Here is a 13,102-nt window from a genome sequence, read left to right on the forward strand (position 1 = left end):
ATAAGAGTGAAGGTGTTGTCGGGAGATCATCATGGACATCTGAGGCTGCTGATGAAGCACCCTGTAGCTCAGCTGCTGAGGGGCACCACTGGCGGCTGATCAATAAGAACAAATGAATAAGCAACTATGGCGACAGCAACGGTGAAAACACTGCAGCGGCCCCACCAAGATCATTCACCCGGTCAACGCTTGAGTCTTCGTTCCCTAGCAGTGTGCTCCAGCGGCAACATTCGACTTTTGCTTTTGTGCCTTCAGCTTGTGGTTGACTAAGCCAACTCTCCTGAGAACCAACTGGTAAAAAGGTACACCTCAACTAAATTTGGACTTCTTTATTATCATTGGTTTGGAGAATATGTCTTTGTTGGCTTCTTAAGAGACATTATTCTGGGGACTTCCCTGGTGGTCCAGTGGGTAAGACTCCGTGCTCCCAATGCAGGGGGCCCGAGTTTGATCCCTGGTTGGGTAACTAGATCCCGCATTCATGCCGCAACTAAGAAGTCTGCATGCCGCAAATAAAAAAAGATCCTGCGTGCTGCAACTAAGATCCAATGCAGCCAAGAATAAAATAAGTAAATTTATTTTTTAAAAAAAGAGCTGTCATTTCACTGTACATGAATTATACTTCAATAAAAATGGGGAAAATTAAAAACAAATTATTTTTTAAATAAATAATGAATATCATATCAATTGAGAGCATTAAATTATCTGTGTTCCACTGTCTGACCCAGTCACCTATTCATTAGAACCTGTTCATTAGGGAAGTGAATCAAGTTTATATAATTAATCTATGAAATATTAACCTATTTATATTTATAAAACAAAGCTTTTAAAAATTGTCTAGGATTCCTAAGTCAGACCATTGTAGCAGTTGACTTTATGTGAATGATTGAATAAATCTTTCAGTAATTTACATTCTCAGTAAAATGAAATCTGAATCTGAGGATTTACAAGCAATCAGTAAGATGTTTATTTAAATGGAAAACCCAACTGATGCTAATCAACAGGGAGTAATCAGTAATCAACAGGGAGTAAATTTCAGAAAGATAAATGCTGTGTTTAAGTGGCACCCTACTCCTTTAGTGCCATTTTTTTCCCAACCAGAACATAATTCAACTGTGAGTAAGCCTCAATGGTTTACAGGACTTAGAAAGTCTGATTTAGACCTAGTCCAAAAAACTCCTGAAGCATTCCTTTCATGGTGTAGGTTAGATATTATATTGGGTCTAAACATCCTGTTCAGTCGGTGACATCTAGGATTGTCCTGTATCAAAGGAACCTACAGATGAGCAATGAGATGGCTGACCTCAGAGGGTACTTCTTCTAAACTTAGTAAGTATATTCTCTTGAAACATTCTCTGGGAGTAGCCAGGAGCTGACCTGGGCTTCAAAGTAAATCGCCAAATGAACAGAGTTCAAGTCTAATAAACTCCCCAGAAAATGTAAATCAAAATTTCAGATATTCCAAACATGATTCTTGGTGAGGACAGTAAGGGAATAATAGAGGAAAGCTTATTTGATACAGTGGTAGAATTACAGGTGCCTTCTTTATTTCCATTATTATAGTTGTAAGTATTGTGCAAAAAAAGTAAATTTATGTATTTTAATTATAGACTATCACATCTTCATGAATACACTCAGTAAAATAACACTTTCCTGAGTGTATACAAAACTATGACAAACATCTACCCCCAAGGAAATAATTCAGTAAACACAGCTCCCATTGAGTTATACAGGATGTGACTCTAGTCCTTTAGTTGTGGTAAAAGGCATGGTTTGGGGTATAGGATGAGGAGTTAGGGACTCTTATGTCCTCTTTCACATTGAATTTGTGGCCCCATTAAGTCAACTGTGTCACCATTTCCTTGTTTATAAACCTTATAAATCTTCAGAATATTTCTCTCCTGTTAGGACATGGAGATTATTCATTTCCTGCTTATAAAACAATTTTTTAAATAATAATGCTGTTAAAGAAACAGGTATAGTAATTTATAGAATAAAACAAAATAGGCTTATAGAGGAAAATTTAAGTAATTCTTTTGTTACAGCATGTGGTTTTTAACCACATTCCTTCAATCAAAAAACAAATATAGAGTTACTTATGATAAATAAGCAATCCTAAATGAGATCAATAGCTAAAGAAGTTCCAGCTTCCTAACCACCAATATTCAAAATGAATATAACGGACTTCCCTGGTGGCGCAGTGGTTAAGAATCCGCCTGCCAGTGCAGGGGACACAGGTTCGAACCCTGGTCCGGGAAGATCCCACATGCCGCGGAGCAAATAAGCCCATATGTCACAACTACTGAGCCTGCGCTCTAGAGCCCGTGAGTCACAACTACTGAACCCGCACACCACAACTACTGAGGCCCGCACACCTAGAGCCCATGCTCCACAACAAGAGAAGTCACCGCAATGAGAAGCCCATGCACCACAACGAAGAATAGCCCCCACTCACCACAACTAGAGAAAGCCTGCGCAGCAATGAAGACCCAATGCAGCCAAAAATAATCAATCAATCAATAAATGAATGAATGAATAAATAAATGAATATAACATCAAGAACTAAGAAAACTCTTCCTTATATTCATTCTTTATATTTGTAATAAAATGTTAAGTGTGAAACTCCTGTATATATGTTTTTATCGCTATACAACTTCTGATTTGGGTGGTTCTGGAGAAGGCCATATTGAAAGTGGATGAATTAACTTCACAGAGAAAATGATTTCTATTATAAAAAATCCATCTCACTAGCATTTGAAACAAATCTTTAATATTTAAAATGTTTTTTAAAAACGTATTTATTAAAGCACTGAATTACTCCCAATGCTACACTTCACTTTGCAAAGTCAGTATGGAAATAATAATATAGCCTTTACAACAAAAACTTTAGCAAATTATATGATAAGATGTTATTAATTTCTTTATTAACAAAAATGGACAAAAAACAAAAGTAGTTTTATAATAATTAATTTGTTTTTTATATTGGGAATTTTTATTTATGCTCCATTTCAGTTAAGACACTCAAAAAGATCTTGTTTTTCTGACTTTGTACACTAAGATCATGTGACCTTTTTGACATTTTTTAAGAAACCACATGCACCTGGGGTTGTGTTAAATGTCAGACCCTTATCTCTCTGTAAAACAAATTATCTAAATTCTTTCAACTTGTTGAAGGCATTTTAAACCACAGAAAAGGAGACAAAAATGTATTTCAATTGTTTTAAGGAAGTACATGGTCAAATATACCATGTTTTTCACATTCATACTAAAAGGTATCCCCTAAAAAATGTTGTTTTTGCATGCTTTTAAGAATGATTTTGAAACAAACTCTCACTATTACAATGAAGCATTAGCTACCTTTGCCTTGAGTGCAGTATAGGTCTACATCTTGTGAGTATAAGTAAAGAACTTAGAGCAGAGTTTGGCACTCTATAAGCACGACCTGTTAGCTACTACCACTACTACTTTGTAATGCAATAAGCAACCATTTGTTATTGTGTTGTGCATGGGAGTAAACACTCAAGTATTTTGGTTGTCAAATCATTAAGAATTCAAAAACAAAGAATTATTTCCCTTTCATTCTATTTGTAGGGACATGTATTAACAAATAAGTAATATCGAGTGGGATTTATTCCTCAAAAAAACAACTTTTTGGTTGTGTAGGTCACTGGGTCAATACAGAGAAAAAAGCTGAAATGAAGGCATTTGTTTCTTTAGTTTCTAGCCTCAGTCACCTCTCCCCTGGGGATCTCAACTTCCTCCATAGCTTCACCTTTCACCTTTCTGTAACTGACACACAATAATATTTCAGCCTTTACCTCTGAGCTCTAACACATTTCCACTTGCCCCAAAGACATGCCAGAACTTCAAACTCTACATATTCATATATCATCCCTCCACACATATCCCCTCACTTCTTCCTCTGAATTCTTCACCTCTTACAGGATTATCCATTCCTCTTGGCCACTGAGAACTATTCACTTTTTTCAACTACCCTCATCACTGACTCTGTTCAAGCCTTACTGCACAATAGCATAAAACATTTCAGTAACCTCCATACCAGCGACCCCAATTTAACCTCTATCTCTTCTAATTTATCCTACATATTACTGCTAAGGTAATCTTCCTAAAAAGGCAGACTTTATCTCTTCTCTCCTGCTCATTTTTTTAAAAGATTTTATATGCTTATAGAATAAACTCCAACCCCCTTCATTTAGCATCTGCGAATATCAGTGTCTTGGTCCCTCTGGCAGTACCATCCCTCACAGAGCCTACACTCTGGTAGGCCAGAGCCTACCCCTGGCCCAAGGGGGTTTCTCACCTGACTTCCATGCCTCACGCCATTCTGCCTCTGTGCCTCTGATCATCTAATTTCTTCCATAGCTCCACTTCATTGCCAACAAGCTCATTTATTTATCCTACCTAATTTCTTTATCCTTCGAAGCCTAATTAAAAGATGCTGCAGTATTTGCCAGGAAGCCTTTCTGATACTTTCTCTCCCCACAAAGCATTCATTTCTGCTTTCCTGTCCTCCCACAATGCCTTAAAGAAACGAGTACATTCTGCCTTGTGTTAGTTATTTATATTTCCTTTACCAAATTCATTATAAACGGGTTCCATGTTTTGTCATCTCCTTCTTCTATTTGAATACAGTATAAGGGAAATGTCCTTAAAGGTTTGCAGTATTACTCTCTTCAATTTTAACCTATAATTAAAATATACAATGTAACACAAGATAGGGCTTCATTATAATTATCCTCGGCTTACACATTATTTTTCTCTAATAAGGAAAAATAATTCCTGATAGGCACCAGTAAGAATAGTTTTTAAACAAAGTCAAATTCCACCCCCTGCCCCACCCCCACCCCCCAAAAAAAGCAAGATTAATGCTTTTTCTGTATTGGAAGAGAAGGTGATGACCATGACTTTTCTATCTTTATATCTGCCTCCAATCATCAAGAAATGAATTTGGGAATTTTTCTACTCATCAAGGAAAAAGTACAATTAACATAAACATGTAGTAAAAATCACAGGATGCTTTCAACATTGTTTACATAATTCTGAGTCTTACAGTAATTCAGGCTTACGTTATTTCATTTTTGTGCCAAAATTTACAGTTTTTCTCCTCAAAGAAGCCAGGAGTCCCCGACCTCTACCTCCCTTGGTCTTTTTTTTTTTTTTTTTTTTTTTTTTCCTGTACGCGGGCCTCTCACTGTTGTGGCCTCTCCCATTGCGGAGCACAGGCTCCGGACGCGCAGGCTCAGCGGCCATGGCTCACGGGTCCAGCCGCTCCGCGGCACGTGGGATCTTCCCGGACCGGGGCACGAACCTGTGTCCCTTGCATCGGCAGGCGGACTCTCAACCATTGTGCCACCAGGGAAGCCCCTCCCTTGGTCTTTTTACTTGAACCTTTAGCATTTAGCTCTCAGTAGGTCAGATTTATAATCACCCTTGAAACTTGTAGCCTATAATATATCAAACCTTATAAATAACTAGGGATTTTTCCTTCAGGGTTAATGTGATTATAACTTAACTTCTCTAATGATTTTTCCCAGAGATAAAACAGGCGAAGTCTATCTATGCCTTATTAGGAAAGTGTGGGTGGCAGCAATGATCAAAAATTCAAAAATTAGGGACTTCGCTAGTGGCACAGTGGTTAAGAATCCGCCTGCCAATGCCGGGGACACGGGTTCGAGCCCTGGTCCAGGAAGATCCCACATGCTGTGGAGCAACAAAGGTCATGCACCACAACTATTGAGCCTGCGCTCTAGAGCCCGCGGGCCACAACTACTGGGTCCATGTGCCACAACTATTGAAGCCCACGCGCCTAGAGCCCGTGATCCACAACAAGAGAAGCCACCACAATGAGAAGCCTGCACACCACAACAAAGAGTAGCCTCCACACCCTGCAACTAGAGAAAGCCCGTGTGTAGCAACAAAGACCCAACACAACCAAAAATTAATTAATTTTAAAAAATCCAAAAATTAAAAGCATAGTTCTATAGTGAATTTATAATTCTTAATCTAGAAAAAGATATCAGATTATTCAGTTGAAATACCAGTAAGTTAACTAAAATAAAATCTACCTAATTTAGTTTTGTTCATTAATCTCATAATTAACATAAACCTTGAGTGAGAAGAATAAGATTCAAATAGGATAAAAATGATCAGCAGTTTCACAGCCATTTGATGTCAAGGAAATTACAGCTATTTGGAATGTTGATGTAAAATACCATTACATGATCCAATGAATACATAATAAAATTACCTATCTTATAAGACATAATATGTACTTTAGCTTTTAAGAAAATCCTATTTATCCATCTATTTGAGAGGAAGAAAAAATTAAAAAGAGCACCACCCATCCCTCTCCAAAATAAATACTATAAACAAAAACTAACTCAAAATCGATCATAGACCAAAAAAAGATCATACATTTAGCATAAGCACTAAAACTATAAAACTCTTAGAAGAAAATATAGATGTAAGTCTCCATGACTTTGGATTAGGCAATAGTTTCTTAGATATAACACCAAAAGTAGAAACAATCAAAGAAAAAAATAGATAAACTGAATTTCATCAAAACTTTTGTGCTTCAAAAGCTATCATCAAGAAAATGAAAAGGAAACCCACAGAATTGGGAAGTTGCATATCCAAGTTGCAAATCATATATCCAATAAGAGTCTATTGACCAGAATATATATAAAGAGCTCTTACAACTCAACAATAAAAAGACAACCCAATTAAAAAATATGCAAAGGATTTTAACAGATATTTCTCCAAAGAAGACCTACAAATGGTCAAAAAGCACATGAAAAGAGGCTCAATATTATTAGTCATCAGGGAAATGCAAATCAAAACTACAGTGAGATACCACTTTACAGTCACTAGGATGATTGTAATAAAAAAGACAGTAACAAGTGTTGAAGATTTGAAGAAATTGGAACCTTCATATATTTCTACTGGGAATGTAAAATGGTATATTCACTTTGGAAAACAACTTGAAGAAGATTTTAATTCACTGATATGAAACCACCTCCAAGACAGTTCACAATTCAAGTGAAAAAAAGCAAGGAGCATATTATACTAGATACAATATGCAACCACTTGTTTATAAAAGGGAAAAAAAAGAACATATAAAACCAAATTTCCTACACAAGAAAATGGTAACAGCAGTTGCCTCTGGGAATGTTTGCTGGGTGGCTGGAAGACAGGGGTAATACGAGAGACATGCGTAGTATTTAATAGATAACTTTATACCCTTCTTTATGCTTTAAATTCTGAACCATGTGAATGTAGTATCTATTAAAAATTAATACTTAAAAAGATGTAAGTGCTCCCTGCAAGGCACATACTAACAATCAAAATTTTATGGTCACTATTATTGAAAATATGAGTTGCAAACTCAAATCCCTTCAGAGATTTATGTTGTGTTCTACCATGTAATATAAATGAGTGAAGTATGTAGAGTGCAAGAAAAATAAGAGAAGCTTAAAATCCAACTAAAAATGGAGCAGCCACTATTGAACTCCAGCTGACTGTATTTGTTCTGGAAAGCAGACTTAATGTTGCCAGTTCTTCCAATTTTTCAAGACACCAGAAATCCAAATATGTATGTAAAATATCCTAATTTTTAATGTTGGGCCTGCACCATGCTAGTGGGGCAGATTCAGCCCACGGGCCATCTGGTGATTTCTGATGTATAAAAAGTCCTTAATTTATGAATATATTGGGCTTCCAAACTGCCTCTGCACATTTGGGAATTCTAAATGCATTTTCTCTATAAGAGTAAAATAAGTAGCAATCTGGTTTCCAGACCTATTATACAGGTAAACTATAGTACTGAACCAACAGCACTATGTCATCTACCCTCTATGATTAACAATGTTTATGTTAAACAACTTAGTCTAAGTTTCAACTTTAGACTTTGTAAAGTCCAAAATGGTAGACCCAAGGGGTAATAAAAGGGAAGGAGATGATTGGGAAGAATTTAAAGAAAGAGAAGGAGCTGTACGGGGACAGTGGTGAAGGATCTTAGGCAAGAATTCAGATTATTATAATGGGTACTGAGATAAGCTTTCAAAATTTCTCTGAAGATCTGTGTCTTCTATAGACAACATATTTAGCAAAAGAGAAAAGAAAGGAAAAAAGGATATGTCTCAGTAGCAGCAACAGCTGAAAAGAACTGCAGCCCCATCTCCAAGGGGGTGGTGATGATCTCTAAACGAATTGTGTAGCTGCTCATAAGTCAGACATCATAAGGTAAGAATGCCAAATAATTAGCTCTAACAAAAATTATAAAGCCAAAAGTAAATGTCCATGCCTACTAGAAGATTAAAATAAAATTTATTTTCTAAAGGTATACTTTATTACTAAAGCAACAATAAATTGACACCTTTCCCTAACAAATTTACTGATGAATGTTTCTATGAACTCTAAATTTTCCACTCACGGATAAATATTCTATTTGGAGACCATCTGTACCAAAGATTTAACCTCAGGAGATAACCACTACCTATTACTTATGGTTACCTTTGCTAACATTTGGTTGATGTGTAGCTAAAGAAATGTAACTATTTTAACATATCCTAAGAGTAAACATGAGTTAAAAAATGAAATCTGGAAATTTTTGGAAGTCAGTTGTTAGAGATGCTTCACAAAATGACTTTATCATATACTTCTGAAGAATAATCTGCAAACTTTTTGGCAGCCTGTCTCTGAAGATCAGCTGATATGGGCTCAGGACAACATTAAAACTGCTTTATTGTTCCTAAGTAAACCTAATTTGGAAAATAAATCTGCTACATGGAAAAAAATCATATGTAATCTAAATCCCAACAGGTATGACCACTGGATTGACTTTATGGGCACTTCTTCCCAATGAACATGGAAAACCAAGCTGCTGCTCTAAGTAGTTGTAGTTTACCAAGTTTTGAATCATAAGAGTATCTGTTCCCCTCCATTAGTATAGATGTACAACATAATTTAGAAAGGGTGCTATTATTATAATATAATTAGAACTTTTTAAGTAAGGAGATACTCAGTGTTTTCTATTATTATTATTTACTTAACTAGACACCCAATCCTGTTCTAGATAGGATATGCTCATGATGCTTCAGAATTATTTTAAAAAGAATCATTAGCCTATAACTCCATTTATATAGATTCACTAACAAAGAAAAAGCGTTTGAGTGGGTCTTATATTTCTTGGCTCAAACAATACAGTTACCATGGCCCATCAGGCAACATGAAAGTAAGAGGAAAAAGTGTAAATAGAAATAAGAGATTTCAGGTTTTGAACCTGACCAAAATCAGCCTGAGGAACTATATTAGACTAACTATATTAGACTATTTTTACAGGAAAATGCAAAGACATTTAATTGATTATAATACATACCTTGCTGAGCTAAAGTTGATCTTAGCATTCCAGTCTTTGACCAGATTTTTATTTGTCCATCTTCTCCAACTATAAAGAGAAAAGAATTGATTTTTTATCTATAGGAAATAAATGCAAACATTAAATTTACATATAAAAATCAGCAGTATCTACACTAATGCACATTTAAAATTCAGACACGAGTTACTCTACTTAGATATCACTGCTTCCTAAATATAAAATTTAACTGAAATTACTTTGAAACAATTTTATCAAAGTAGCCTGACTTCAATGACAAAATTATTTTTTTCCTTTAATCTTAGAAGACTTATGAGCATATTATTCAAATAATGCTTTCATTTTCACTGACGTCTCCATCCTAGAATTCTAAGAAAAGTGTTTTCAGTGTAATTAGAAGAGTTACAGCCAAATTCCAGTGAGTTGGGGACTGAATGGAGTGAAGTAATAAACTACTCTTTTGGACAGTTTGCCTGATGGGAAAGAAAGAAAGAGGAAGTTGTAGCTAGAGTTATTTGTTAAAGGAGGGATTTCTATTTCTTTTTTCTCAATTTTCAACATGAATGACATCTGAACACATTTATATGCTGAAAAAAAAAAAGGAAAAGAAAAAAAACACTGGAAAAGGAGAAGTCGAAAAAACAGGCAAGAGAAGAGAAACTCACTGATAAAAGTCCTACAGAAGGCCCAGGGGATAGGTGTGGTGGTTTTAAAATATATCCACAAATTCTTTGTTATTCCTTCTTTTAAGAAGTGAAGCTTAACTTCTCTCTCCTTTCTCCTTCAGTTTGGTCTATACTTAGTGACTTGCTTCTAATAGAATATGGTGGAAATGATGGAGTATGACTTCCAATGGTGGGTCATAAAATATATTGTGTCTTCCATCTTGCTCTCTCTTGGATCACTCACTCAGGGAGAAGCTCCAGCTGTCATGTTGTTAGAACACTCAAGCAGCCCTATGGAGAGGCCCATGTTGTAAGGAGCTGAGTAAGGCTTCCTGCAACAGTCATAGAGGAAGTAAGACCTCTTGCCAACAGCCATGTGAGTGAGCCATCTTGGAAGCAGATCCTCCAGCCCCAATGGGGCTTCATATAACTGCAGCCCCATCCAACTTCTTGATTCTGAGACAGAACCACCCAACTAAACTGTTCCCTGTCTCACAGAAACTGTGAGATAATACATGTTTACTATTTTAAGTCCCTAACTTTTGGGATAACTTGTTATGCAATAATAGATAACTAATACGATAGGTGAAGATGAGAATCCCTGCAGTAGGGCAGGAGATGGAAAAGAGATGGAAGGGGGGTAAAGTTAAATGAGAATATTTTGAATTTTAGAATTTTAAAGAATTAAAAGTTTTATTTACCCCACACTTGACCATTCCAAAACCTTCTTGACAGAACATTCTTCATAAGCCATATAGGAAAACTAATATGACACTGTGAATGATAACATTATATAGCAGTCTAGATCAATACTGTGCCAATTATTTGCTATTAGACAATGAAAGACACTATTGCTAAATGAAAATATTCTGTTCCTTTGGAAATTTTTCTTTAAAAATTTCATTTTAAATGTTATTTTTGCAGATAACCTACCTGTAACTAATGCTGTTCCTTCATAATTCCATCGTCCAGCAAGTACTGCTCCACAGTGAGCTTCCACACTTTTTTCCACCCTTCCTAACTTAGAAATCAGATGAAATTTGCCTAAAAGAAATTAAACTTGAGAAATCTATTTTATTAAATTAATTTATCCAATCAACAAACATCTGTTGAGTATCTACTAGTAGACTAGTTAGCATAGTGCTAGGCATGGGAGATACCAGGGCAAATAATACAATTATTCTTACTCTCAAGGGACACTCAAATCCATTGGGAAACAGGCACAAAAACAAAATTATACAACCTTGAAACAAGTGGTGTGACAGAAATATATACATGATACTATGATAGTTCAGAGGGACAATAAAATTCTGCTGGGATATGGTCAAAGAGGGCCAAGAGGAATGTCAAGAAAGCCTTCTATTTAAGCAGAACTTTGCAGTCTTGCTTTTTTTTTCTTAAAAATAGGCTATAGAAAAGTTAGGAAAGGTGTAGAGGAGAGGAACCAAGATAGTTAAATGGTGTTAAAAGATAAACTGAGGCATATTAAAAAATATTGAGTTTTGGGGAATTCCCTGGTGGTCCACTGGTTAGGGCTCCTCTCTTCCACTGCAGGGGGCCCAGGTTCGATCCCTGGTAGGGGAACTAAGATCCCAAAAGCCACGCTGGAAAAAAACAAAACAAAAACAAAAACTGGACTTTGTGCAGAAATCAATTCCAATCCAGCAGTGCCAAACTTTAAGTGGTTAGGAACGTTCCACTGACAGGAGCTCAGGGAGAAACTTCTATAGAGAAAAGGCAGAAGTAAAGTAAGGATACTATTGATTGACTACAACTTAAAGCCTGGTTGGCTGTTTGTGATTGGTTGTCCTTAGGTTTCAATTTCATAATCTTGAAGCATTCATTTACAGGCTTAGATTTTGGTTTGCAGAGGTATACAGCATTAGAGTCACCTCAAGTCTAAAGGCCTCCTTGTTTAACTAATTGAATAACTGATAATCCCAAATTTTCAAATTCTTGCCTTATTTGATTTTACACTGTACCAGGCACCAGGTAGACAAAAAGAAGCAAGTTACTTAGTTGCTGTTCTCAAAAAGTTCACACATATATAGGCAAACAGCAAAAGGCTTACAACTTCAAAGGACCTAAGCAAACTATATAAGAGATGTCAAGGGAACAAATCAACTGTACAAAGAATAAGTGCTACAGGAAGCCAAAAAAATAATCAGTGTGGTTTTGAATGATCATGAAGTCTAATAATATATAGTTTGTAATAAAATAATTAAGTACAGTTGGTCCTCCACCTCCAAGGGTTCTGCATTCTTGGACTCAACTAATTGATTTAAAAAATACATAAATAAATAAAAACAAAAACCCAGAAAGCTCCAAAAGCAGAACTTGAATTTATCCTGTACCAGCAACTATTTACATAGCATTTACATTGTATTTACAACTATTTACACAACATTTATACTGTATTAGGTATTATAAGTAGTCTAGAGATGATTTAAAATATGTGGGAGGATGTGTGTAGGTTATGTGCAAATACTATGCCATTTTATATAAAGGACTTGAGCATCTGTGGATTTTAGTATCTACAGGGGTCCTGGAACCAAACCCCCTTGGATACAGAGGGACAACTGTACAGTAAAATTAGAAACTTTTCCCCAAATCAAAAAAAAGGTATATATTTTTTGTAGCAAAAGAATAATGTGGCTTGCTTAATCAAATTTTGCCTCAGAGGATTTATTTTGTTTGAATTCATTTTTAACTTAAGGCTTTTCAAGATTCTGGATGAATATTAACAATCCATTAAAAATACATATTTAATAAGTCAGGTGCTTTAGATGGCTTTAAAACATTTCTCTGGAGAGCTCTAATACAGATGGCTTTAAAATATTTTACACTTAGCACCCTGTGGTTATTTCACTGACCACCAACCTATTCCCATCAATAAAGTCATTCTCCCTTTTTACACACATTGCACAATATTTGTAGCTCTGTTGCAGCATTTTTTTATTGGACTGTGATTCTTTTCAGAAGGCCATGTCTTAGTCATATTTTTATTTGCAATAGTGCTTTACGTAAGCAGCATTTGTTAAAT

At 35.7% G+C, this 13,102-nt stretch overlaps 1 protein-coding gene across 3 annotated transcripts in view; it reads right to left on the reverse strand.

The window, feature by feature from the left end:
• The window catches only part of IFT80 (intraflagellar transport 80), a 113,075-nt gene that overhangs the window by 76,945 nt on the left and 23,028 nt on the right, over window positions 1–13,102 (reverse strand). Inside the window, exons 2-3 of one of the 3 annotated variants that reach the window (XM_082655020.1) lie at window positions 10,993–11,080; window positions 9,398–9,466 (exon numbers count right to left, since the gene is read on the reverse strand). In XM_082655020.1, coding sequence (XP_082511146.1) covers window positions 9,398–9,425 — 28 coding nt within the window. In that variant the 5' untranslated portion in view covers window positions 9,426–9,466; window positions 10,993–11,080. Of the gene's footprint in view, window positions 1–9,397; window positions 9,467–10,992; window positions 11,104–13,102 lie in introns of all 3 variants that reach the window. The other 2 variants (XM_082655022.1, XM_082655021.1) reach the window with 2 other exon arrangements.

Source organism: Grampus griseus (genome assembly GCF_964374135.1).
Source record: "Grampus griseus genome assembly, chromosome: 5".
NCBI classification, from domain to species: domain Eukaryota; kingdom Metazoa; phylum Chordata; class Mammalia; order Artiodactyla; family Delphinidae; genus Grampus; species Grampus griseus.